This window comes from Erythranthe guttata, chromosome 6 (assembly GCF_056151865.1).
Source record: "Erythranthe guttata isolate IM_541 chromosome 6, IM_541, whole genome shotgun sequence".
Classification (NCBI taxonomy): Eukaryota; Viridiplantae; Streptophyta; class Magnoliopsida; order Lamiales; family Phrymaceae; genus Erythranthe; species Erythranthe guttata.
This window is the reverse complement of record NC_142538.1, coordinates 4931601-4958064: the sequence shown is the minus strand read 5'-3', so window position 1 is coordinate 4958064 and position 26464 is coordinate 4931601. Positions and strand designations below refer to the sequence as shown.

At 36.3% G+C, this 26464-nt stretch overlaps 5 protein-coding genes across 6 annotated transcripts; 2 read left to right on the top strand and 3 right to left on the bottom strand.

Annotated features, from left to right (window-relative positions):
* The first annotated feature begins 1066 nt into the window (after nucleotides 1-1066).
* LOC148769946 (uncharacterized) lies at nucleotides 1067-2473 on the top strand. Its single transcript, XM_088818856.1, has 2 exons — nucleotides 1067-1715; nucleotides 1929-2473. Exons 1-2 carry the CDS (start codon nucleotides 1067-1069, stop codon nucleotides 2471-2473), a joined length of 1194 nt encoding a protein of 397 aa, XP_088674982.1.
* A 4553-nt stretch (nucleotides 2474-7026) lies between these two features.
* Nucleotides 7027-9227, top strand: LOC148769945 (uncharacterized). Its single transcript, XM_088819612.1, has 5 exons — nucleotides 7027-7284; nucleotides 7421-7628; nucleotides 7707-7903; nucleotides 8001-8207; nucleotides 8967-9227. The coding sequence occupies exons 1-4, from the start codon at nucleotides 7114-7116 to the stop codon at nucleotides 8205-8207; spliced, it is 783 nt and encodes a 260-aa protein (XP_088675738.1). The 5' UTR covers nucleotides 7027-7113; the 3' UTR covers nucleotides 8967-9227.
* Nucleotides 9228-10131: 904 nt separating this feature from the next.
* Nucleotides 10132-15600, bottom strand: LOC148769944 (uncharacterized). The gene is made up of 3 exons (XM_088819608.1): nucleotides 15380-15600; nucleotides 10611-13569; nucleotides 10132-10446 (listed from the first exon to the last, which is right to left on the bottom strand). Exon 2 carries the CDS (start codon nucleotides 13409-13411, stop codon nucleotides 10658-10660), a length of 2754 nt encoding a protein of 917 aa, XP_088675734.1. The 5' UTR covers nucleotides 13412-13569; nucleotides 15380-15600; the 3' UTR covers nucleotides 10132-10446; nucleotides 10611-10657.
* A 724-nt stretch (nucleotides 15601-16324) lies between these two features.
* On the bottom strand, nucleotides 16325-20795 carry LOC105977789 (uncharacterized). Of its 2 annotated transcripts, XM_088819611.1 has the most exons (6): nucleotides 20632-20793; nucleotides 20045-20102; nucleotides 17383-19174; nucleotides 17159-17251; nucleotides 16970-17040; nucleotides 16325-16706 (listed from the first exon to the last, which is right to left on the bottom strand). In XM_088819611.1, exon 3 carries the CDS (start codon nucleotides 19010-19012, stop codon nucleotides 17555-17557), a length of 1458 nt encoding a protein of 485 aa, XP_088675737.1. In that variant the 5' UTR covers nucleotides 19013-19174; nucleotides 20045-20102; nucleotides 20632-20793; the 3' UTR covers nucleotides 16325-16706; nucleotides 16970-17040; nucleotides 17159-17251; nucleotides 17383-17554. The 2 variants fall into 2 exon arrangements, with proteins under 2 accessions (XP_088675737.1, XP_088675736.1); XM_088819610.1 differs by lacking the exon at nucleotides 20045-20102 and having other exon boundaries at nucleotides 20632-20795.
* A 672-nt stretch (nucleotides 20796-21467) lies between these two features.
* LOC105977792 (uncharacterized) lies at nucleotides 21468-25945 on the bottom strand. Its single transcript, XM_088819609.1, has 5 exons — nucleotides 25851-25945; nucleotides 23084-24875; nucleotides 22863-22953; nucleotides 22672-22745; nucleotides 21468-22028 (listed from the first exon to the last, which is right to left on the bottom strand). Exon 2 carries the CDS (start codon nucleotides 24711-24713, stop codon nucleotides 23238-23240), a length of 1476 nt encoding a protein of 491 aa, XP_088675735.1. The 5' UTR covers nucleotides 24714-24875; nucleotides 25851-25945; the 3' UTR covers nucleotides 21468-22028; nucleotides 22672-22745; nucleotides 22863-22953; nucleotides 23084-23237.
* Nucleotides 25946-26464: the final 519 nt, after the last annotated feature.

The following is a 26464-nucleotide window of genomic DNA, read 5'->3' as shown; positions in this document are numbered from 1 at the left end:
GTTTCGAGCTGTAACTTGAATAAGTGTTGCCCGGAACAATGTGCACGAAGAAGCTATTTTGTCGAACCGAGAACTTAACGACCTCAAGTTTCTGTGCTCAAAATTATTTACATCAACAACTTCGTGGTTGTAGTAGTTCTGTATTTTACCCCACAAATCGTCTTTGCTCTGATATGTTCATATGCATTACAAAGAATCTCATCCTCAATTACCTTGAATCCAAGACCCCTTTTGACTCATTTTCTTTTTAGAAATACTAATATTATTTGTCTGATGGAAAATATGGTGAGAGTATAATTTTGAGTGGTGAAAAACATAATAATTGAATAGTATATATAATAAATAATATTATAAAACTTCACCGAAATGACTACACGATTTTGTGATAACACATTAATAGTTTATGTAGATTGAAATGACAATACACATTAATAGTTTATGCAAACTGAAATCCAATACACATTAAAAGTTAAGGCAGCACATTTTTTATTGAATGACAAAACATGAATGACAACACATTAAAAGCTATACAAATTCTACAGAGCCACAAGTTTCCTGCAACATATAGATGTTAGCAAGTGCTATGGACCCAACTAAATTAAATTGAATTCTTTTATTAGTTTCTACTTTTAAAACCATCTATATGATAATACGTTTATCAAGTTATCCGAATACTTTATGTGGTACATATAAATTTTGAAAATAAAGTTATTATTTTCTACTTTTGAAACAAATTGAATAAAGTAAAATCTATTAAAGAACATCACAATAAATTGTCTATTTTATTCTCTCTTTTTGTTAGTAAATCTCCATGAGAAAGAGCCAAAATAAATACGTCAAATTGCAAGAATACGAAGATGCAACAAACAAAAACAATAAATAAAAAGTAACATATGAAGAGACAAAGACATGGAGCCCATATCTGAGATAGGGCCTATATATTAGTTTGAGATAAAATCATTGAGAAGAGTATGCCTTGCAATGATTTACGTGATAACTTGCAACTAGTATTCTATAAGTTAATGATGGTGAAGGTATTACACATCAAGCCATTAGACATCAAACAATGAATCACAAAGCAGGACCATCTCACTATATTTCAAGCCAATCATCTTCATCATCTTCATCTACCAATGAATCTGATCCTGAAGATTCTTCAAACGAGTTTGATATTCAAACTCGAAACACTAATTATATATGGAATTATACCATTCAACAACAACAAATGATGCAACAATATTATTTATCGCAATCTCAGGATCATGTTACCTGGGGTGGGGCTATTCATGGCCATGCATATACGGATCGTGGAAGGGAAGCTAGCGCAGTTCTATTAAAAAATGACTACTTTGGTGAAAATCCCACATACGACACACAATTCCCCAGTCGATTCCGAATGAGTCGTGATTTATTTCAACGAATTAGGAGGGCTTTAAAAGAACACTCAACTTCATGGAGGAAATCGTACGACAGTACAGGACGAAAAAGTTTTACGTCTTATCAAAAAATGTGTGCATCTATCCAATTTCTTGGTTACGGTACTTCTGCTGATTCATTTGATCAATATTTTCGGATTGCTCAGTCAACTCTAATAAGATTTGTTAAAAAAATTTGCCGTCATATCGTCAAGGTATTTGGTGAAATTTATCTGAGAAATCCAAATGCGGAAGACAATGAAAAGTTGTTACAAGTTGCAGAGTCTCGTGGTTTTCCTGAGATGTTGGGGAGCCTAGATTGCATGCACTGGGAGTGGAAAAATTGCCCAACAGCTCATGCAGGGGCATACCGTGGGCGCAACAAAAAATGCACTATCATACTTGAAGCAGTAGCATCGCATGATACTTGGATATGGCATGCATTCTTCGGCCTCCCAGGTACAAATAGCGATGTTAATGTCCTACAAAAATCAACTCTATTTCAAGCATTAACCAATGGTACATCTATACCAGTTAATTATTCGATCAAAGGTAAGAATTATGATGTCGGTTATTATCTAGCTGACGGTATTTATCCTAAATGGTCAACTTTAGTACAATCCATTTGTGTACCCAAATGTGCCAAAGAAACTTATTTCGTACATAAACATGAATCATATCGCAAAGATGTAGAACGAGCATTTGGAGTTCTTCAAGCTCGGTTTGCAATTATTAGAGGATCAGCTCGATTCTGGAATAAAAAAGACTTACATGATGTCATGTTTGCATGCATTATTATGCACAATATGATAGTTGAGGAGGAAAGTAGTGGATATCTAAACGTCATTCTTGACTATGAAAGTTCACTCACTGTCCCTCTAGCTGAACTTTCAAGAGATATAAATAATACGAAATATGTTAGTTTTCTTGGTCGACATCGGAATTTGATAAATCAAGGAGAACATAATGAACTAAGAAGACGGCTGGTAGCACATTTGTGGGATAAACGTGACCAACTAGATGGTCTTGAAGATGATGACGACAATAATGGTGAATGAGACCATATGCTAATAAGGGGTACTCTTCCCTTGTTAGGCCAAACAAGGTTTTGATGAGGCCCCTTTGACCTTCAAAATTATCAATGCAATAATTTGTTTTGGCCAAAAAAATGTTGTAATGTTTTTTTTTTAAATCGTGTTGTAATATTTTTATGCATTTTTTTTTTAAATCGATTTTCATTTATGTTTCAATAGTTTTTAAAAATTTAATATAATTCTAAGATTATATAATCAATAAAATTATTACTTATAATCGGATCTATAATCAATATTTTTAAAATTAAAATAGATTAAAATTATGATTAACATTAAATTATAATTTTGTGATATATTTTATGAAATACCATGGGAGACCAAACCAAATGCTATTCTCTATAAATAGGAAAATTGTGAAATATTATTATTTTATTATTTCGTGTAAAATTTGCTGGAATTGGTGGGAGACCAAATGCATTATTTCTTCACCAAAAATAGTGAAATTATAGAATGGTGTGCTAAGGGTGGGAGATAAACCCATTTTTTCACCACAAAAAATAGGATTTGGTGAAAAAATGGTGATTATAGTGGAAGATGCTCTAAGGGCATCTTCCACCCATCTCCATATCCTATTTTTTTCACCTAATTTAGGTGTTTTTAACCTCCCAACTTAAATCACTAAATCGGCATTACACCTAAAATTATGATGATTTGGTTTTAGTCTCCCACTGTGGTCAAACCACATATCACCATATTACTAAATCCTATATTTTCACCAAATTTTTTGGTGAAGAAATTTGCAACTCCCACCCTATCACTACTTTACCAATTTTTTCACCAAATCCTATTTTTTATATCAAATATAGAAATTAAAATAGGATTTGGTGTAATTAACACCATTTTATAATTAGTATATAAAATTATTATATTAACTAATTTCATGTGGTTACCAATTTGAATTAGTGTTCAAAAGATAAATACATTATCATTATTATCATCATTATCATTATTATTATTATTATTGTTGTTGTTGTTGTTGTTGTTGTTGTTTATTATTATTATTATTATTATTATTATTATTATTATTATTATTATTATTATTATTATTAAATAAATATAAATACATTTGGCTCTAATAAGTTATATGTTTATACAATAAACATGTTTATTATCAAAAACCAACAAAAACATAACATTATAACGTAACATAATAAATTACAAGACAAAATATATATAAATGAAATACACAAACTACTTAGCAAGTTTTTTTTTCTTTTCTAGCCAAAATAAAATTTTATTGATTCAAAGGGGCCTCGTTAAAACCTTGTTTGGCCTAACAAGGAAAGAGTACCCCTTACTTTCTAAGATTAATAGTCTTGACTATCATAGTTCGAATTGGAGAAATGTCCATCGCCAGTAGGTTCGCCATAGTTGCATTCTCTGTTGTTGTTTGGAGATTCCGGGACGTAAACATCTTCATCACTTGGTCCACTCCCCTCTCCACTAAAATTCAAATTCCTAACAGCTCCTGACCTGCTTCCCCTATCAATGATGGCTTGTTTTTTATCACTCCAGAATTGTTTACTAAAGGGTGTGAGAGTACTCAAATCCACTCTCATAACCTCCATATCTTGTTCAGAAGCCTTTAATTTTAGTTTTTTTTTCCCTATTGTCTTCTTTTTTCTGCTTAAGGCTCGCCAATAAATCCGAACGTAATGAAGGAGAACATCGGAATTTGATAAATCAAGGAGAACATAATGAACTAAGAAGAAGGCTGGTAGCACATTTGTGGGATAAACGTGACCAACTAGATGGTGTTGAAGATGATGACGACAATAATGGTGAATGAGACCATATGCTAATAAGGGGTACTCTTTCCTTGTTAGGCCAAACAAGGTTTTGATGAGGCCCCTTTGACCTTCAAAATTATCAATGCAATAATTTGTTTTGGCCAAAAAAATGTTGTAATGTTTTTTTTTTTTTTTTAAATCGTGTTGTAATATTTTTATGCATTTAGTTATGAAATTATTGTTTATGTATGGTTTTATTATATGTATAATAATTTACGTCGATTTTCATTCATGTTTCAATAGTTTTTTAAATTTTAATATAATTCTAAGATTATATAATCAATAAAATTATTACTTATAATTGGATCTATAATCAATATTTTTAAAATTAAAATAGATTAAAATTATGATTAACATTAAATTATAATTTTGTGATATATTTTATGAAATACTATGGGAGACCAAACCAAATGCTATTCTCTATAAATAGGAAAATGGTGAAATATTATTATTTTATTGTTTAGTGTAAAATTTGTTGAAATTGGTGGGAGACCAAATGCACTATTTTTTCACAAAAAGTAGTGAAATTATAGAATGGTGTGCTACGGGTGGGAGATAAACCCATTTTTTCACCACCAAAAATAGGATTTGGTGAAAAAATGGTGATTAGGGTGGAAGATGCTCTAAGGGCATCTCCGATCGAACACCATAAAGCTATTTTTTCATCTAATTTAGGTGTTTTTAGCTTCCCACCCGAAATTCCTATATCACCATTACATCTAAAATTATAGAGATTTGGTTTTAGCATTCCACCGTGGTCAACCCCCATATCACCAAATGCTCAAATCCTATTTTTCCACCAGATTTTTTGGTAAAGGAATTTTCATCTCCCACCGGTCCACCATTTTCCTATTTTTTCCACCATATCCTATTTTTTCTACCAAATATAGAGGTAAAAAAAGATTTGTCGTAATTAACACCATTTTATTAAGTAACATATAAAATGACGATTTTAACTAATTGCACCCGATTACCAACTTATTAACATATTTATCGTAAATACATTGGTATTAATTATTAAATTAGTTTTTAAAATATAAAATACATTTGTTATTATTAACAAAACATTAATTCTAATAATATAAATATGTTTATATTTAATTAATTTTTATATTTTGTTGGTATCAATGTTTATTAGTTTATTTCTTTACTTAACTAATACGTTAATTGCTATTAATAAAATATAATAAGCAAGAATAGAATAATTAACGAAACACACTGTAATTGATAAAATACAGGATGATACATTTAAATTGAAACATAATTTTTAAAATTGATAACATAATTTTTAAATTATATAGTTAAAAAATTTATTACTTAACATTGGATCTATAATTAAAAGGGTAAATTACACCCACACCCCTAAGGTATGCTTAAATAACTTTAAGGTCCCTGTGGTATCGATAATTACACTCACCCCCTTGAAATGTAGTTATAACTCTAATGGGATAATGCATTGGATACGTTATTACGATAGGGTTCTAATGGACTACGGGGGAGCGTTCTGGTACTCCCCAAAAAGGACGATGTTTGGGCAGTTTACAGAAACTGGTCGGCAGATTGGAACGAACGCACAACCGATGATGTTATACACATGTACGACATGGTGGTGGTGCTTGAGGACTACAACGAGGAAAAGGGAGTCTCTGTTGCTCCTCTAATGAAGGTGGTTGGTTTTAGGACAGTGTTCCGTCCGAATTTAGAACATCGTCCTTTTTGGGGAGTACTAGAACGCTCCCCCGTAGTCCATTAGAACCCTATTGGAATAATGTATCCAATGCATTATCCCGTTAAATTTTTTAACTACCTTTCAGGAGGGTGAGTGTAATTATCGATACCACAGGGACCTTACAGTTATTTAAGCATACCTCAGGGGTGTGGATGTAATTTACCCAATCATGAATGAGATAATACGAGAAAATGCTTTATGGGAATGAATGTTACTGTGCGTTTGTAGAGAGAAAAATTTCATTTTTTTACTTTTTGTCTCGTTTTGCTTTCTTATATGTCGTTTAGCATGATTTAAGAGAACCAAAAGTTGATTTTACCAACACCTAAATAGAAAAAAAAAAGTTTATAAACTAAGCTTTTGCAAACACCACATAAAACTAACTGAAAGACTAACTGAAAGAGGAATTTATTTATTTATTAAGAAAAAGTAAATAAATTTGATATACCGATGAAATTCAAAAGAAATAAAGAAATCCAAAAGTAAATCATCTATTTCAACTTGCCCGATTCCCTATTAAATGGGTCGCAGCCCAACCCGTTCTCAAAATCCAGCCCATTACATATATTAATCCTTTTTTTTCTGGCTATAACAAAAATATATACAGCAAATTACGTAACATCCCCTGAACTTAGGCTAAATAATGAAAAACACTCCACCTATCGTAATTACCAAAAACCCTTGAGATTTGTTTGCGTTTACACCAACCCCATACAATGTGACTTTTTACGGTATTTTTCTTATTACAAGGAATAGACTTTACACAATTCCAGATATTTTCTTTTATTCCTCACCTATTTAACAAAATGTATAATAGACCTTACACATTTTCTGTTAAAAAACTCTAACAACATAATTATAGGGGGATTTTTGTTATTAGGAATATGTGGGGTATTTTTTGTTATTTAGCTTAAGTTCAGGGGCATTTCGTAATTTACGAAAATATATATATATATATATATATATATATAGAGAAACTTTTAAAAACCGGGGGAAAATCAATCGGCTAGGGTTTCGAGAGAGAGAAACTTTAAGAAAGCAAGGAAGGGGAAAATCAATGAACTAGGGTTTCAAGAGAGAGAGAGATGGATTGTTGCGAATCCAGTGTAGAGGGCGTAGCTATTGTACCATGTGGAGGAGGAGGAGGTTTAAGGGTCTGTTACGACGACGGAGATCCGACCCGCTGTGATCCAGTCATAATCAATCATATAAAAAAAAGTGCCGAATTAGCTACTGATGTCTTCAACAAAACACATGTATGTATCTTCTCTCTCTCTCTCTCTCTCTCTCTTTTCTTAAAAATCTTTTTCTTAAAAAAAATTGAAATTTGTTGTTGTTTATTATTATGTTCAGTCCACAAGTATTAATTAATGAATAAAATTATATATGTAGATCGACAAATACAGTTTTTTGGAGCTGGTGTATGCAACTACACACTTCTTAGGTCGTATAATGGATCTGATGTTTACCGCTACGCCTGTGCCTGTGGTGGAGGATGATAGGAAACCTGTAACTTTTCGTGCTCGGATTTATATCACAGCGAAATATGTTGAGTGTCTTGACATTGTCCCTCCAGCTCACCTCCTTGCCTTCTATAGGTATAATCATTCTTTCCTCTTTTTTTTTTTATTAATTAAATATTTGTTACTGAGAATCAAATCAATCTATCTCTACATGTCGACGAGCCTGGAAAAAATGCAGCTGATGAAACCGGAAAAGAGTTCGACGAAGAAACCGGAAAAGATTTGGATGGAGAAATTGCAAGAGTGCTCGGTGGTCTCGTACGACAGCAATCCCACCCGTTGTGATGATCAAACAACGAAAATTCGTGAAGAATGTGCTGGTTTAGCTGTTGAAGTCTACAACAAGACACATGTATGTATCTTCTCTTATGTTCCGTCTCGACTACTACTATTAATAATTAATGATTTAACAATTGCTTCTTCTTCTTGTATTATGTGTGTGTGTGTAGCCCGTCACATACATATTGGTGGAGGTGGTGAATGCAACTGAATATTTCTCTGCAGGCTCTATGTTGCATGTGAAGTTTACTGCCAAGTGTATGTATGAGAGTGATACGTATGTCGAAGAAGATGATACATGGGATGATACTCCAAGAACTCTTCATGCTCTCGTTTCCATCACACACAACTATGTAGAGTTTGTTGACCTTGTATAGGTATTCATTTTTTTTCTCGTTTTGCTTTTCTTATATGTCGGCATTTGCTTATGTTCGTATTTATCTATATGTTGACGAGACTGACTCTGTGCCTGGACTCAGTGCATTCTACTTGATTAGCCTTTAATCTCGATGTAGGCATAAATAGAAATTTCTTTTCCTTTCTTGCTCCAATATGTCCTTTTTTTTTATGCGTAGGGACTCGTAAATTTATTTTCTGGGTTTTCTTTAACAAAGGAAAGAATCCCTTCTTTTGTTTGAAACTGGTCCGTGATTTCTTGAACTGGATCGTTTCGTTATGTCCAAGTCATTTCTAACTACGCTTAAAGTAGGTCCCACGTAATTCAAGCCATATGTTTTTCTTATGAGTTAATGTCGGAGAACTTCATTACCGTTGAATGTTTTGACCGCTCTTGAGTGTGGCTAATAATGTACTCATTGACCAAACTCTCTAGAAGTGTAGTCCCGACCTTGAAGTCGATTCATTGATACAAACTGATGTCCTCAAAGAGAGTGTGCTATTTGAAAAGTTTCACTTTTTCGAATTGTGCCTACGTTTATTTATATCTCTCGAATTTGAACAAAATTTATATCTTTTTGCATGAAACATGGGAGAGGTCAATTAATTGCAATGCAGTGTCTTAATTATGTACTCCCTTCCAGTTTATGTTAAAGAAATTTTCACTCTTTAACTGCTTTCTCAGCTTCTTTATATTGTTTTACTGGCATTTAACATCTTTTCGGATTTTTCATTTGCAGGTGATTACGGCTTCCAGCTACAAAGATGTTGTTTTGATTTTGATGTAATCAGGTTGCATTTTGAGTCGTATGAAATTCGTTCAAATCCATTATTTTCTAGTTGTTGAATTTGGTTATTAATATGAGATGAGTTTTTGGGATATGTTACTCCCCTAAAAGTCGTTTGGATCGTTGATTTCAAGACAATGAAATGGAAAATTTAAAGGGAAATGAAATCGAAGAATTTTTCGAAATCACAAAATATTGATTTCGTAACGAAAATCTTGACTTAATGACCGTGTACGAAGATGTCTGACCGCAGTGTGTAGATCCTATTGAAGTAAGGTTATTGTCTATGTGACAGCATATATTAACATTCCTCCGGATATATTCTTCCTATGTGCGACGAAACTCTCTGGACAAAGTTGAAGTCAATTACGGCATTCATTGTTACCACTTGCAAACCCATTCTCCGATTGGTAGCACTTGATTCGTGTTTTTTTTCTCCATTATCATTCTATGCTTGTGATTAATTTGATTCGGGGTTTCTCAAGATTGCGTTAAATGGCGATATAAAATGATATGTCCGCCAGTCCGTTTTGCTACTGTAGCCACACCATGACCTTCGAAACTGTTCACTGATGCCACAGGCTGTAGAAAGATTGAAGTATAAAATCATACAAGAAAAAAATTAATACGAGGCCTTATTTTTAATAAATACATTAACTCAAATTTTATATTAAAAAATGATATAAGTAGCATAATTTATTTATTTATTTATTTGCACCTTGCCCCCCGAGAGAATAATCATTTAGCCCTAAAGATTGTACATAAAAGCACATTTATTAAGGTATGTGAATAAAGCATATCAATATTCACTGAAGTGCAGAAAATATGCACAAATGTATCCAGTATCTCTCTCCAAGCACAAATATCTCTCTCTCCATGCGCTTTTGCAGAGAAAAATAAAATAATGAACAAATCATTTACCTAAATGATAAAGCTCATCAATCTGAATATTTAGACAAAATGCCATTCAAGAAAATAAGAACAATTAATATATATATATATATATATATATATATATATATATATATATATATATATATATATATATATATATATAAAAAACCAATATTACCTACCCAAGCAGAGAAGGGTGGGAGGGGAAAATACCAAATACATGTGGATTCTAATTCAATTTCACATATATTGATAAACAAAACAGCCAAAGCATAAGTATATATATATCTGTCACAAAATGCAAAAACATAGGGCTGATAAATATCGACGTTCATCTGAACCTATAAAACTGCCATATTTCCTACAGCAGAATCAGAACCAACAGAACAAAAATGTACACACTCCTCCAAAATCTTTTTCTATCTAGGAGTAAAAACAACTGCTTTACCATCTTCTCACCTATACTCGAACTACAGTCAAAAACTAGAGGCTTAAACCTGACTGGAGAAAGTCGCCTCTATACATTCCGTCACATCTCCTGACCAAAAAAAAAGATAAATAAATAATTACAGCACAATAACATCAATTCTACCCAATTCACCCAAAATCCAATAATAGTCGTGCTTTTTTTCATTTTTTCCCTTGATCAAATATCTAGTTAAGTATTTCAAATATGATCCCGGTTCAGTAAATATTGGTTACCTTGCAAATTCTCATTTCCTCCACCTCCTTCATCGCGTAACTGCTCCTCAACATTCATCACAGCCCGTCTCGATTTTTCCTTTATTTGGGATCGTTGAATCTTCACTTTTTTCCGATTTCATCTGAAGAAGTTCCATTGGGGTAGCAGCTGGATCCAGCTCCAGGCATCCTTCCGGAACATTCCGAGCTTCTTGGCTGGTCAGCAAGTGGCTCGGTACCATATGAGAAAATCGAAACATTTCTTCCTTCGCTATCTTCTTCACTGCTTCTGTGTCCAAATTCGGACGGAACACTGTCCTAAAACCAACCACCTTCATTAGAGGAGCAACAGAGACTCCATTTTCCTCGCTGTAGTCCTCAAGCACCACTACCATGTCGTACATGTGTATAACATCATCGGCTGTGCGTTCGTTCCAATCTGCCGACCAGTTTCTGTAAACTGCCCAAACATCGTCCTTTTTGGGGAGTACCAGAACGCTCCCCCGTGGGCCTCTTGACCATCTAACCCTTTGAGAGAACGCGTTGATAGATTTACAGATTTCGTACTTCCCCACCCTAAACTCCCCACTTGTTTTGCAGAAACCAGAGCCTGCCCAGTCGATATTGCTGAATTCAGAGTTAGTTTTTGAGTTAAGCCAACTGATTCTTAATTTGAAGGGCTTTCTAGAGATGACCTTGTTGATCAGGGCATAAAAACGGGGCATGCCATCATCATCGTCATAGGCAGCCCAAACCTCATTATCTCCGAACGAAGTCTCACTTCTATCTTTGTCAAAATCATGAAAATCGGAATCTGGAACATTCATTGTTCCGGTTATTATCACCTCTTTAGTTGCACTGCAGGCAGAACCGCTAACCCGACTCTTTTCTTGCTTTGCTTTCTTTCCAGCAGATGGTTCACTGTTCCGGTTATTATCACGATTTTGGCTCTTGCTGCTGGTTCTACTTCTCTCTTTGCTGCTGCTTTCTTGAGTCTTGTCCTTCCCTTTATCTGCAGCCTTATCTGTGGTCTCTGGCCTCGGCTCACTTAACTTCTTTAGAATCTCTTTCTTAGCGTTGGCCATCAGCATATTCTGGGTTTCCACAGGTGTCAGCTCTCTCGTACAGTTCGGCTGAGGGCGAGTAATGCCGAAAAAATCATTACTCCTTGATCCAAATCCACTTGTAGCACCAAAGCCACCAAACCCTTGTGCAGTACTACGGTTCATGCCAGGAAATCCACTTTTAGCTCCAACGCCACCAAATCCCTGCGCAGCATTATGTTTCACGCCAAGAAAATCATTTATCTTTGGTCCAGATCCACTTGCAGTTCCAAAGCCACCAAACCCTTGTGCAGTATTACGATTCATGCCAGGAAAATCGTAAATCTTTGGCCCCGATCCACTTGTAGTAGTTCCAAAACCAGCAGATGAATGAGCCGTATTAGGGTTCATGCTAGGAAAATCATTACTCTTTGGTCCAGACGCACTTGCAGTTCCAGAGCCACCAGATGCCTGTGCCACATCTACTTTTGGTTTTTTAGGAGATGGCTCAAATGTTGAGGCCGGACGACTTCTTCTCTTCGTATCCCTCGTAACCTGACTTATCACAACAAAAGTGGGTCCTCTTGACGCCACAGAAGGAGCTGTGCTGTCATTACCCGCCTTCCCTGCCATCGGAACCTGCTGATAGTCGGCGTGGGTAAATGAATTTGGACCCCCTTGGCCCGGTCCTGATTTTTGATCAGCTGGGACGTTTTTCCCTGGATCTTGAGCATTTTGACTTGTGGAATTTTCAGACGTCTCCTTATTTGCCGGATAAGGGACAGGCTTGCATTTTTTGGAGAAAAGTGGCGGTGCCATCTCCAAAGCCTTAAAAGGCTTCTTACAGCTTGGACAACGGAGAATACCGTTGAGATACATGCGGAGGTACTCGTACTGCATGTTGCACAGATTACATCTGGTCCAAAATGTATTACTGCTTTTTTGGGAAACTGGAGTCGATGCTGGTTTAGAGGGCACCTTCACACGCTTCTTCTGTGCCTTCGGAACTGCGGTGCTTGCTCCAGGCTGTGCTGACGAGCCGCCTGTATATGCTGGTGGGACACCGGTGTGAGCTGGTGGACGACCACCAGTGCTAGCCGACGGATTGACACCTGGTTGTACTGGTGGACGATCGCTAGTGTGTGCCGATGGACATGGACTGACACCTGGTTGTGCTGGTGGGCGGACGCCAGTGTGTGCCGATGGACTAGCACCTGTGTGTACGGGTTGACGAGAACCAGTGCGTGCGGATGGAACACAACCAGTGTGCGCTGTAGGAGCACCATTAGTGCGTGCGGATGGAGCACCATTAGTGCGTGCGGATGGAGCACCGGTCGAAGGAGCACTGCCAGTGTGTCTTGGAATCCTGTGTTGGAATCCGATAATTCCTCTCCGTTGGTTGTAGGCCAGCCTTCTCTCTTCGTCCGATAGCAACTTCCACGCCTCGGAAATAAGTTTAAACGCACCATCTGCACCAATGGAGCTGTTCTTGTCTGGGTGCAGCAAAAGAGCCAATCTCCTGAACTGTTTCTTTATTGTATTTTCGTCGGCAGAGGGGCTCACAGCCAGTACTCCGTACCAATCAGTTTCTCCATTGATTTTATTTTCTGCTGATATATGCACATCGAGTGTCATCAGCATCTGGGAAATACCATCCAAGCCAGGGTACAGATTTTGTGCTTTTAAGGCAAACTTTTTTGCACTAAAAAAGTCCCTCTGCTCTAACTTGGCCTCGGCAATTGCTTTTGCCCTCATTGCTTCATCTCTATTGCACTCCATATTCAAAGCTTTACTGAATTATTGACACTCCTCTTGGTATGGCAATACAACACCAGAAGTGCACCCACTGACAGCTCACTACAAACGCGCAAATATTGCACTAATAGATAAGGATCTCCTCGGAACAGAGATCCTTTTAATACTATTGCACTGAGTACCTGATTTATGACAGAAAAGATAAACGAAGTTAGTTACATAGTGACATAAATACAATTCAACAGAGGAAAACAAAAGGGAAAGAAAAGAATTCGACGGAAACACAAGAAGTATTCATGGTGCAGACTTTAAGTGTATCAAACTGATACAGAATATATATATATATATATATATATATATATATATATATATATATATATATATATATATATATATATATATATAATCTTGAAAAAACTGATCACTTGAAGACAAATATAGAATGAAATTTTGAGTAAAATAACCCATGCAAAACAACATGAAACATGAGCAGAAATCAAGGATCATGAGTTCGACAAGCAAAATAAAAAGGCCCCCAAAATTCCATCAAATAACAAACTAGCATGTCAAGTTATCGCCATCATTAATAGGTAAGCCACTGAACACTATATTAAGCCACTGAACACTATATTAAGCCACTGGAACTATACAATTTTGAACTTCAATCCCACTTTTAAGCCACTGAACACTATATTATAATCTTAACTTCTGAAAAATTATGTCCATAACAATAAAACATCATTTAAAAGACATGTACCATGATGAAGAACCTGAGACAATGATTATGTACACAGTCCACCCCGACAATTAAACAGGTATAACCCACCACCAAACCCTCATTCTTGATTTGATTAGACTAAAACTCGAAATTTCAAGAAGAAATACTGAAATATAGAAACACATTTAGCCCAGTACTGAACTCCTCGAATCCACATTTGAACAACTCAATCTACAACAGATGGTTCAATTTGGTGATTAATGTTTAAAACCATATGAGCTTTTGTTTTGATAAAGCTTGGTGATTCAGATCATATTTGTGGTGTAAGAATGTAATTTTGGGAAATAAATTTGTAATTTTAGGAATGGGGCGTAATTCAAAAGTTTTCAGAAAAGGAAATAAGAGTATTCAATTTGAGACGGATCGAGAATTTCTCATTTACTTCCATCTTTTTACACTTTACAAAAAATTGGAGTATTAATTAATTGTGTGCCGATTAGGATCGACAGAAAATGTTAAAAAATGGAGCGAACACGTGCTAATAACGGTTGACTCAAACAGTTTAAATTTTTTACCCGCGAAATCAATAAAGTTTACAAGCAAATGAAAATTCCGATAACCTATTTCGGACACGTGTTGATAACGGTCGACTCAAATAGTTTAAAAAATTTACCCGCGAAATCAATGAAGTGTACAAGCAAATGAAAATTCCGATAACCTGTTTCGAACACGTGTTGATAACGGTCGACTCAAACAGTTCAAAAATTTTACCCGCGAAATCAATCGAGTTTAGAAGCAAATGAAAATTCCAAGTTAAGATGTAAACCATTTGCATGAACATGAAACCACTCAATATTTAGCTTCTTATTCTTTTTCCCAAGCACATCCAAGTTCAATTTTAAATATTTTTAAACCAAATGCGGCTTTCAAAAGAAATGCATGAAACTGAAGAAACAGTCTGCAAAAAAATATTTAAGCCCAGATTACACAGAAAAACCCTAATCACAGTAAAACCTTCATCACAGCAGTAAATTTTAAAAAAAAAAAAACAATTGAGCACAAAATCTCTGCAAAAAAAATAACTAAAACCGCAAATGTAAAATAAAACACAAACAGAAAACACGGAAAGCTAACCATGGATCTGTATGCTAAAAAAACGACGAAAAAAAAATTAAAAAAAATCAATTTCACTCATAAATCAAATTTCAGAATCGACGAATACAAATTCCACGTAAAAACAAAAAACAAAAGAGAGTGAGAGAAAGAAGAATTACTGATAAATGGAGAGCTTGAATCAGCAGCAGGTTTTGGAACTGGTTGGGGTTTTATCTATCTTTTGTTTCCCACCAAATTGAAAATGGAGTAGTCAAAAACCCCCAAAACAAATAAGAAACCAGAAAAATGCCCAAAATGTATCTGTAAATTGATAGAACTGATAGTGACTATTGAAGGGTTTCATCTCATTTTTATTTTTTTATATATAAAAATATTATTTTGGTTAACCCTAACTAGAGTTGGATTTAACCATGGTTAATGATTAGAACTTGACCATAGTTACTTTTTTAGTAGCTTGAAATCTAAGCTACTACACTACCACCTGTCAGATTCCGATATTTATTACGTCCACCTGTCTCGAATAGAATAAATTTAATTTTTTTTCGAGGTCCTTGATTTTCTTAGGTGTCGGTTATAACGCATTTACTATTTTTGCCTCGTATATAATTAATTTTCGTTTTCGAAAATATTATCGATTTTATTTTTTATAATATTAGGGCAAAAAATATATTAAATCACATTTATTAAAAGGTTTATCAAGCAAAATACATTAAGTTACTACAATGTAGATATTTCACATTAGTGTTTGATTCCATTACAAAGTTTTTTTGTTTTGTGTTTTTAAATATAATTGGGCTTTGTTTATTTCTAAATTTAATAATTGTGTGAAACTTAGGTAATTTGTTTGTTGTCACTTTTGAATATTGGTAAAGCGGGAGAAAGACAAAACATGTTACATATAGGCTATGGCTACATTTTGATTTTATTTTTGGGATAAGCTTATATTTAGATGGTACAAAATTAAGATTCTATGTATGTAAGGTTAAAAAAGGCAAAATCTAAGAAAAATATTATTACACTTGGTCAAAGATTGTGTTAGATTACTATAATAGCCCTTGACTTTCTTGAGAATGACCTATTACCAAAAGCAACTCATGTGAAAATAAAGCAAATGAAACGGCACCGTACTACTAATGACTGCAAAAGAGAAGAAAAAAACACCTCCAATATATTTGAATTACAAAGACAGTGAATATTTAGAAACAAACCAATGAATGAACAAATCACAACCAAAACACTAGCATATGCAGATCATGCAAATTTACGTGTCGGAGAATTCATCAACTTTGTCGTTTTCCTGAGTTTCGTTTGACTCGGGTTTGACCTCAAAATTCTGCTGTGGTGGTGGTTCTTCAGGATCTGCTTTGTCGTGGTGGAACTTGACGACAATGCAGGTGATATTGCCGGCACTACCACGACCAAAAGCAGTCTCTGTCAGTTTACGTGCACAGCTCCTTCTTTTGTTTGCGCTATCAGAACGGCATCCTGAAATAAATGTGTACAGTAGCATTAAAAAATAGTTCGTTTTCTTCGTCGTATTTGGATAAGATTTTTCCCTTATTTGGCCTTATTTGGGAATGTTGATGGTATTTATGATTATCTTAAGTTTGAGATTGAGATGAATTATTATACAATTCTTGTATCGGCTAATATCCTACGTTGGATAAACAATTCCGGAAAGGAACTTACGATTTCAGTTGATAAACAAAAAATAGTGATAATAATAATCATCTAAAGGCATTAATTACCTCATTAGGTACGACATCCCAAAGTCACTGGCGAGCACAAGCAATTCAAAGTCCTGATCAACCTCTTGGTCCTGTAGTATCGAAACAATAAAATTGGTGTCTGTTTTGAACACTGTTTTTAGGCAAAACCATGACCAACTTTGGATTACCATGGAAAAACAAAAAATTCTATTAAAAATTCCCGAGTACCTGAATCTCGGGTTCAGCCACAACAAATTGCTTCAGCCTGCGATTGCCAAAAGCACGAGACATGGCCAAGACACCTCCGACCCTTCCAGGTTCCTGATATGAAAGCAATAACATAATGTCAACACTACTTCCAAGCACTCACGATTTTATTTTTTTATAAATAAATTTGAATTTGACGTTATAACTTTCTACAGACAAGGCATAGATTATCATAAATATTTTACCTAAAAACAACCTCCCTTCTCTTTTCACCACACATCTCAATCAAGAATAACCAGTCTCTAACATGGCGAAGATAAAAGTAAAAAAGAATTAACATATATATAACTGGCGAAGATCAATTAGTCCACAATAGAGGTCCCATATCTGTATTCACAATTAAGTCTTTGAACCAGATCAAGATGTAGCTCCAAAGCTACCAAATCCATGTGCAGCGTTATGGTTAATGCCAGGAAAACCATACGTCGTTGCTCCAGTTCCAGCTGTAGTTGCAAAGCCGCCAAACCCCTGTGGAATATTACGATTCATACCAGGAAAATCGTAAATATTCGGTCCAGACACACTTGCAGATCCCTGTGCCACGTTACTGTTCATTCCGGAACTGTCACTAGCAACATCTACTTTTGCTTTCTTAGGACATGGATCAGATGTTGGGGCCGGCCGACTTCTTCTTTTCTTATCGCTTGGAAGCTGGCTTATCACAACAAAAGTGGGTCCTCTTGACGCCACAGAAGGAGCCGGATCTTCAGCATTTTGAGTGGTTGAATTACCAGACGGCTTCTTCTTTGCCTGATAAGGCACAGGCTTGCATTTTTTGGAAAAACGGGGTTGAGCCATCTCTAACGCCATAAATGGCTTCTTACAGCTTGGACAGCGGAGAATATTGTTCAGATACATCCGGAGGTACTCGTACTGCATGTTGCAGAGATTACATATTGTCCAGAAAGTATCACTGTTTTTCTTGTAGAGAGGAGTAGGAGCTGGTTTTGAGGGCACCTTGGCAGTCTTCTTCTGTGCCTTCGGGACTGTAGTTCTTGCTCCAGGTGGTGCTGACGAGCTGCTGGAATATGCTGATGGGCCGCTGGTATATGCTGGCGGGACAGAGGTGTGAGCTGGGGGGCGACCAGCGGGGCGTGCCGACGGACCGACACCTGGTTGTGCTGGTGGATGGTCGCCAGAGCATGCCGATGGACTAGCACCTGTGTAAACTTGTGGACGAAAGCCAGTGTGTGCAGATGGAGCACCACCAGTGTGCGATGATGGAGCACCGCTAGTGCGTGGTGCTGATGAAGCGCCACCAGTGTGCGCTGATGGAGCACCGCTAGTGCGTGGTGCTGATGGAGCACAACCAGCGTGCGCTGATGGAGGACCGCTAGTGCAGGGTGTTGATGGTGCACAACTAGTGTGCGCTGAAGGTGCACCGCCAGTGTGTGCCGGAATTCTCTGCTGGAATCCGATAATTCCTCTTCGTTGGTTGTAGGCCAACCTTCTCTCCTCGTCCAACAGCAACTTCCAGGCCTCGGAGATAAGCTTGAACGCACCATCTGCACCGATAGAGCTGTTCTTGTCCGGGTGCAGCAGAAGAGCCAATCTCCTGAACTGTTTCTTTATCGTGTTCTCGTCGGCAGAAGGGCTCACAGCTAGCACTCCATACCAATCCGTTTCCCCGTTAATTTTGTTTTCTGCTGAAATGTACACATCGAGTGTCATCAGCAGCTGGGAAATACCATCCAAGCCTGGGTACAGATTTTGTGCTTTCAAGGCGAACTTTTTTGCACTAAAAAAGTCCCTCTGCTCCAACTTCGCCTCTGCGATAGATTTTGCCCTCATCGCTTCATCTCTATTGCACTCCATATTCGACGCTTCACTGGATTATCGACGGTACTCTTGATATGGCAATACAACAGCAGAAGTGCACCCACTGATAGATCACTAGAAACACGAAAAAATTGCACTGATATAGGTAACGATCTCCACAAAACAGCGAACCGTTTAATATTTAATTGCGCCAAGTACCTAAGTTATGACAGAAAAGATAAATGAAGTTAGTTCTATAATGACAGAAATACAATGCAATGGAGGAAACAAAAGAAATGAAATCAACGGAAATACAACAAGTATTCATGGAGCAGTCTAAACTTTTAAGTACTGATACAAAATATATATATCATCTTGACAAAATTGATCACCCATGCAAAACAGCGTGAAACATGAGCAGAAATTAAGGGATCATGATTTCGACGTGCAAAACATAAAACCCCCCCAAAGTTCCATCAAATAATAAACATTAAGTTAGACAAGATCGAAATATAAGTTGATTGGACTAAAACCCGAAATTTCCAGAAGAAACACTAAAATATAGAAACACATTTAACCCAGTACTGAACCCTCAAATCTACAATTGAACAACTCAATCTACAACAGATGGTTCAATTTGGTGACATTATGTTTCGCTAAAGCTTAGGGTTCGGATCATATTTGAAAGTAAGCAAGTCATTTTGGGACATAAAACTGTACTTTTTAGGAATGGGGCGTAATTCAAAGGCGTTCGGAAAAGGAAATAAAAGTATTCAAATCTGAGATGGATCGGAAATTTCTCATTTACTTCCATCTTTTTTACATTTTACATAAATTTAGGTATTAATTATTTGCGTGACGATTAGGATCGGCAGAAAGGTTAAAAATGGAGCTTTTCTGAACACGTGTTAATAACGGTCGATCCGTTAAAACAGTAACCTGTTTCAGACACGTGTTGATAACGGTCGACTCGAACAGTTTAAATTTTTTACCCGCGAAATCAATCAAGTTTACAAGCAAATGAAAATTCCGATAACCTGTTTCGGACAAGTGTTGATAACGGCCGGCTCAAACAGTTAAAAAAATTACCCGCGAAATCACTCAGGTTTACGAGCAAATGAAAATTCCAAGTTAAGATGTAAAACATCTGCATGAACATGAAACCAGTCAGCCTTTAGCTGCTTATTTTTTTTTCCAAGCACATCCAAGTTCAATTTTCAAATCATTAAACACCAAATTCGATATTCAAAAAAATGCATGAAACTGCAGAAACAGTCTGCAAATGATTATTTGAGCGCAGATTACACAGAAAACCCACATTACACCAGATAAGTAAATTATCAGGCGAAAACCCTAATCACAGCACAACCTTCGTCTCAACAGCAGTAAATGATAAAAAAAAAATTAAAAAACTTCAAAAAAAAAAAAAAAAAAAAACCAATGATTCAAGCAATCACAACGAGTACCAATCTGTGCAAAATTATAGTTAAACCCCTAAATGTAAAATAAAACGAAAACAGAACACATAAAGCTAACCATGGATCTGTATGCTGAAAACACGACAGGAAAAAAAAAATCAATTTCACTCAAAATCAAAATTCAGAATCGAAGAATACAAATTCCACGTAGAAAACAAAAAATAAAAGGAAAAGGAGAGAAGAGAAGAGATGAATTACCGATAAAATTGAGGAGTTTGAATCGGCGGGTGTTTGAGCTGGTTGGGGTTCTATCTATCTATCTTTCCCACCAAATTGAAATGTGAAAAACTCCCAAAAAGAAATAAGAAACCTGAAAAAATGCACAAAAAGTATATGCAATTGAGAAAATTGATAGTGACTATTGCAGGGTTTCATCTCATGTTTCTTATATAATAAAAAAAAAAATCGGGTTAACCCTAACTAGAGTTGGATTTAACCATGGTTAATAATTGGATTTTAAACAATAGTTACTTTTTAAATGCTTAAAATTCATGCATCTTTACAATTGTTGGATTTCGGCATTTATCGTCATTTATTACGTACATCTGTCACGAATAGAATGAATTTAATTTTTTGTCAAGGTCCTCGATTTTCTTTGCTGTCAGTTGTAATGCATTTACTATTTTTGTCTCGTATAATTAATTTTCTTTTTCAAAAATATTATTAATTTTCTTTTTATACTACTAAAGCAAAATCTACTTCAATCCCATTTAATTAAAAGGTTTATCAAGCAAAATATATAACAAGATCACAAGCTACTACAATATAGATATTTCATATTAGTGTTTGATTCCATTGCAATTTGATTTTTTTTTCTTTTTTTTTTTTATATTTTAGTTAGTCATTTGTAGTTGTCACTTTTGAATATTGGTAAGCGCGGGAGAAAAGCAAAGGCAATGTTACACTTAGTCAACGATTGTGTTAGATTACTATAATAGCCCTTGACTTTATTGAGTATGACTTGATTGGCAAAATCCGGTTATATTTCATTCCAAAAGCAACTCAGGAAATAAAGCAAATGAAACGACACCGTATTAATGACTGCAAAAGAAAATCAAAAATCAAAATCCGAGTACCACCGAGTCTCCACCGAGTTCATTTTGGCAATGAGTCAATGACCAAAAACGCCAGTTCTTTATTAAAATAAAAATTACACCAACTTACCGAAAAAAAATTAAAAGAACACCTCCAGTACATTTGAATTACAAAGACAGAAATACAAGAAACAAACCAATGAATGAACAAATCACAACCACCGACAGCATCCGGGCATAATGCAGATCATGCAAACTTATGCTTCGGAGAATTCATCAACTTTGCTGGGTTATATGGGGCTCTTCTTTCGAAGTTTGCTGGCATTCTTCGGGCGGAGAGTCTGCTTTGTCGTTTTCCTGAGTTTCGTCTGACTCGGGTTTGACCTCAAAATCCTGCTGTGGTGGTGATGGTGGTGGTTCTTCAGGATCTGCTTTGTCGTGGTGGAACTTGACGACAATGCAGGTGATATTGTCGGCACTACCACGACCAAAAGCAGTCTCTGTCAGTTTACGAGCAGCTCCTTCTGGATCTTCTTCTGTTTGCGCTATCAGAACCGCATCCTGAAATAAATGTGCACAGTAGCATCAGAAATAATTCGTTTTCTTGTCGTATTAAGAATAATATTTTCCCTTAACGCCTTATTAGGTAAGATTGATTGAATTGGTTAGGATTGCATTGTCTATCATAATTTACTGTGAAGTTTGAGATTGAGATTCGTGATTATACAATTCCTGCATCGGCTAATATCCTGCATTGGATTGTGTAATAATTGGGGTTGGCTTTGAATTAAATATCCTTCATATACTCGATTATAATCCGGGCACGCTTTTTATCATGAGCTTGAAACCTAAACAACAAACATTAGACAAAACTCGATTATACTGTTATCAAGCCCGATCACAATTCCGAAACAAGGCCTAAATGAGCATAGAAAATTCCAAAAAATCAGTACTACATTTAAATTACGGGTTATATACAATTCTACTAGTATTAGTTCAGGATGGAATTTTGGGATAATTTTACAGAGAGATGGAAGTATTATCCTCTATATGTGCACGTTTAGTTATTCACCAAATATTATAACATTTGAATTGTATGTGCCATATGACTACTGCATAGAAACTAATACTTTGAGGGCTGGAAAGAAACTTGTGATTTTAGTTCATAAATAAAAAGTAGCGATAATGATCTAAAAGGCTTTACCTCATTAGGTACGACATCCCAAAGCCCGTCACTAGCAAGCACAACAATTCAAAGTCCTGGTCAACCTCTTGGTCCTGTAATATCGAAACAATAAAATTGGTGTCTGTTTTGAACACTGTTTTTAGGCCAAACCATGACCAACTTTGGATTACTATGGAAAAACAAAAATTCTATTAAAAAATCCCGAGTACCTGAATCTCGGTTTCAGCCACAACAAATTGCTTCAGCATGCGATTGCCAAAAGCACGAGACATGGCCAAGACACCTCCGACCCTCCAAGTTCTTGATATGAAATCAATAACATAATGTCAACACTACTTCCAAGCACTCGCGATTTTTTTTTTATAAATAAATTTGTATTTGACGTTATAACTTTCTACAGACAAGGCATAGATTATCATAAATATTTTACCTAAAAATAACCTCTCTTCTCTTTTCACCACTCAGCTCAATCAAGAATAACCAGTCACTCACATGGCGAAGATAAAAGTACAAAAGAATTAACATACATATAACTGACGAAGATCAGTTAGTCCACAAAAGAGGTCCCATATCTGTATTCACACTTAAGTCTTAGATCCAGATCCAGATGTAGCTCCAAAGCTACCAAATCCATGTGCAGCATAATGGTTAATGCCAGGAAAACCATACATCGTTGATCCAGTTCCGGCTGTAGTTCCAAAGCAGCCAAACCCCTGTGGAATATTACGATTCATGCCAGGAAAATCGTAAATATTCGATCCAGACACACTTGCAGATCCCTGTGCCATATTACTGTTCATTCCTGAACTGTCACTAGCAACATCTACTTTTGTTTTCTTAGGACATGGATCAGATGTTTGGGCCGGACGACTTCTTGTCTTCTTATCCCTTGGAAGCTGGCTTATCACAACAAAAGTGGGTCCACTTGACGCCACAGAAGGAGCCGGATCTTCAGCATTTTGAGTAGTTGAATTTTCAGACGGCTTCTTCTTTGCCTGATAAGGCACAGGCTTGCATTTTCTGGAAAAACGCGGTTGAGCCATCTCTAAAGCCATAAATGGCTTCTTACAGCTAGGACAGCGGAGAATATTGTTGAGATACATCCGGAGGTACTCATACTGCATGTTGCAGAGATTACATATTGTCCAGAAAGTATCACCATTTTTCTTGTGGAGTGGAGTAGGAGCTGGTTTTGAGGGCACCTTGGCACTCTTCTTCTGTGGCTTCGGGACTGCAGTTCTTGCTCCAGATGGTGCTGACGAGCCGCCGGAATATGATGATGGGCCGCTGGTATATGATGGCGGGACAGAGGTGTGAGCTGGTGGACGACCAGCGGTGCGTGCCGACGGACCGACACCTGGTTGTGCTGGTGGATGGTCGCCAGTGTATGCCGATGGACTAGCACCTGTGTAAACTTGTGGACGAAAGCCAGTGTGTGCAGATGGAGCACCACCAGTGTGCGATGATGGAGCACCTCTAGTGCGTGGTGCTGATGGAGCGCCACCTGTGTGCGCTGATGGAGCACCGCTAGTGCGTGGTGCTGATGGAGCACAACCAGTGTGCGCTGATGGAGCACCACTAGTGCAGGGTGTTGATGGTGCACAACCAGTGTGCGCTGAAGGTGCACCGCCAGTGTGTGCCGGAATTCTCTGTTGGAATCCGATAATTCCTCTTCGTTGGTTGTAGGCCAACCTTCTCTCCTCGTCCAACAGCAACTTCCAGGCCTCGGAGATAAGCTTGAATGCACCATCTGCACCGATAGAGCTGTTCTTGTCCGGGTGCAGCAGAAGAGCCAATCTCCTGAACTGTTTCTTTATTGTGTTCTCGTCGGCAGAGGGGCTCACAGCGAGCACTCCATACCAATCCGTTTCCCCGTTAATTTTGTTTTCTGCTGAAATGTACACATCGAGTGTCATCAGCAGCTGGGAAATACCATCCAAGCCTGGGTACAGATTTTGCGCTTTCAAGGCGAACTTTTTTGCACTAAAAAAGTCCCTCTGCTCCAACTTCGCCTCTGCGATAGATTTTGCCCTCATCGCTTCATCTCTATTGCACTCCATATTCGACGCTTCACTAGATTATCGACGGTACTCTTGGTATGGCAATACAACAGCAGAAGTGCACCCACTGACAGCTCACTAGAAACACGAAAATATTGCACTGATATAGGTAAGGATCTCCACAAATCAGCGATCTTTTTAATACTTAATTGCGCCAAGTCCCTAATTAATGACAGAAAAGATAAATAAAGTTAGTTCTATAATGACAGAAATACAATGCAATAGAGGGAAAAAGAAAAAAGAAATGAAATCAACGGAAATACAACGAGTATTCATGGAGCAGTCTAAACTTTTTAAGTATTGATACAAAATATATAAATCATCTAGACAGAATTGATCACCCATGCAAAACAATGTGAAACATGAGCAGAAATCAAGGGATCATGATTTCGACGTGCAAAATATAAAGACCCACAAAGTTCCATCAAATGATAAACATTAAGTTAGACAAGATCGAAATATAAGTTGATTGGACTAAAACCCGAAATTTCCAGAAGAAACACTGAAATATATAAACACATTTAACCCAGTACTGAACCCTTCAAATCTACAATTGAACAACAGACGGTTCAATTTGGTGATATCATGTTTCGCTAAAGCTTAGTGGTTCGGATCATATTTGAAAGTAAGAAAGTAAGTTTGGGAAATAAAATTGTAATTTTAGGAATGGGGCGTAATTCAAAGCCGTTCGGAAAAGGAAATAAAAGTATTCAAATCTGAGATGGATCGGAAATTTCTCATTTACTTCCATCTTTTTACACTTTACATAAATTTAGAGAATTAATTATTTGCGTGCCGATTAGGATTGACAGAAATGTTTAAAAATGAGCTTTTCTGAACACGTGTTAATAACGGTCGATCCGTTAAAACAGTAACCTGTTTCAGACACGTGTTGATAACGGTCGACTCGAACAGTTTAAAAAATTTACCAGCGAAATCAATCAGGTTTACGAGCAAATGAAAATTCCAAGTTAAGATGTAAAACATATGCATGAACATGAAACCACCCAGTCTTTAGCTGCTTATTATTTTTTCCAAGCACACCCAAGTTCAATTTTAAAATCATTTAACACCAAATTTGATATTCAAAAGAAATTGAAGAAACAATCTGCAAATGATTATTTGACCGCAGCTTACACAGAAACACCACATTACACCAGATCAGTAAGTTATCAGGCGAAAACCCTAATCACAGCACAACCTTCATCTCAACAGCAGCAAATGATTAAAAAAAATATTTAAAAAAAAAAAAACAAAAAAAAAAAACAATGATTCAAGCAATCACAACGAGTACAAATCTGTGCAAAATTATAGTTAAACCCCTAAATGTAAAATAAAACGAAAACAGAACCCAAATTCAGAGAACACAGAAAGCTAATCATGGATCTGTATGCTGAAAAGTGAAAAGACGACAGACAAAAAAAAAAAATCAATTTCACTCAAAATCAAAATTCAGAAAACCAAAAATAAAAGGACAAGGAGAGAAGAGAAGAGATGAATTACTGATAAAATTGAGGAGTTTGAATCGGCGGGTGTTTGAACTGGTTGGGGTTTTATCTATCTATCTTTCCCACCAAATTGAAATAAGAAACCTGAAAAAGTGCACAAAAAGTATATGCAATTGAGAAAAATTGATAGTGACTATTGCTGGGTTTCATCTCATGTTTCTTATATAATAAAAAAAATTGGGTTAACCCTAACTAGAGTTGGATTTAACCATGGTTAATAATTGGATTTTAAACACTAGTTAC

Bases quoted from the DNA above. Each gene is read 5' to 3' on its own strand.
- LOC148769945 (XM_088819612.1), top strand. From the start codon at position 7,114: ATGGATTGTTGCGAATCCAGTGTAGAGGGCGTAGCTATTGTACCATGT. The intron at 7,285-7,420 runs GTATGTATCTTC...TTATATATGTAG, and splicing joins ATGTCTTCAACAAAACACAT to ATCGACAAATACAGTTTTTT. The intron at 7,629-7,706 runs ATAATCATTCTT...ATCTCTACATGT, and splicing joins CCTCCTTGCCTTCTATAGGT to CGACGAGCCTGGAAAAAATG.
- LOC105977792 (XM_088819609.1), bottom strand. From the start codon at position 24,713: ATGGAGTGCAATAGAGATGAAGCGATGAGGGCAAAATCTATCGCAGAG.
- LOC148769946 (XM_088818856.1), top strand. From the start codon at position 1,067: ATGAATCACAAAGCAGGACCATCTCACTATATTTCAAGCCAATCATCT. The intron at 1,716-1,928 runs AGATGTTGGGGA...TTCAAGCATTAA, and splicing joins AGAGTCTCGTGGTTTTCCTG to CCAATGGTACATCTATACCA.
- LOC105977789 (XM_088819610.1), bottom strand. From the start codon at position 19,012: ATGGAGTGCAATAGAGATGAAGCGATGAGGGCAAAATCTATCGCAGAG.
- LOC148769944 (XM_088819608.1), bottom strand. From the start codon at position 13,411: ATGGAGTGCAATAGAGATGAAGCAATGAGGGCAAAAGCAATTGCCGAG.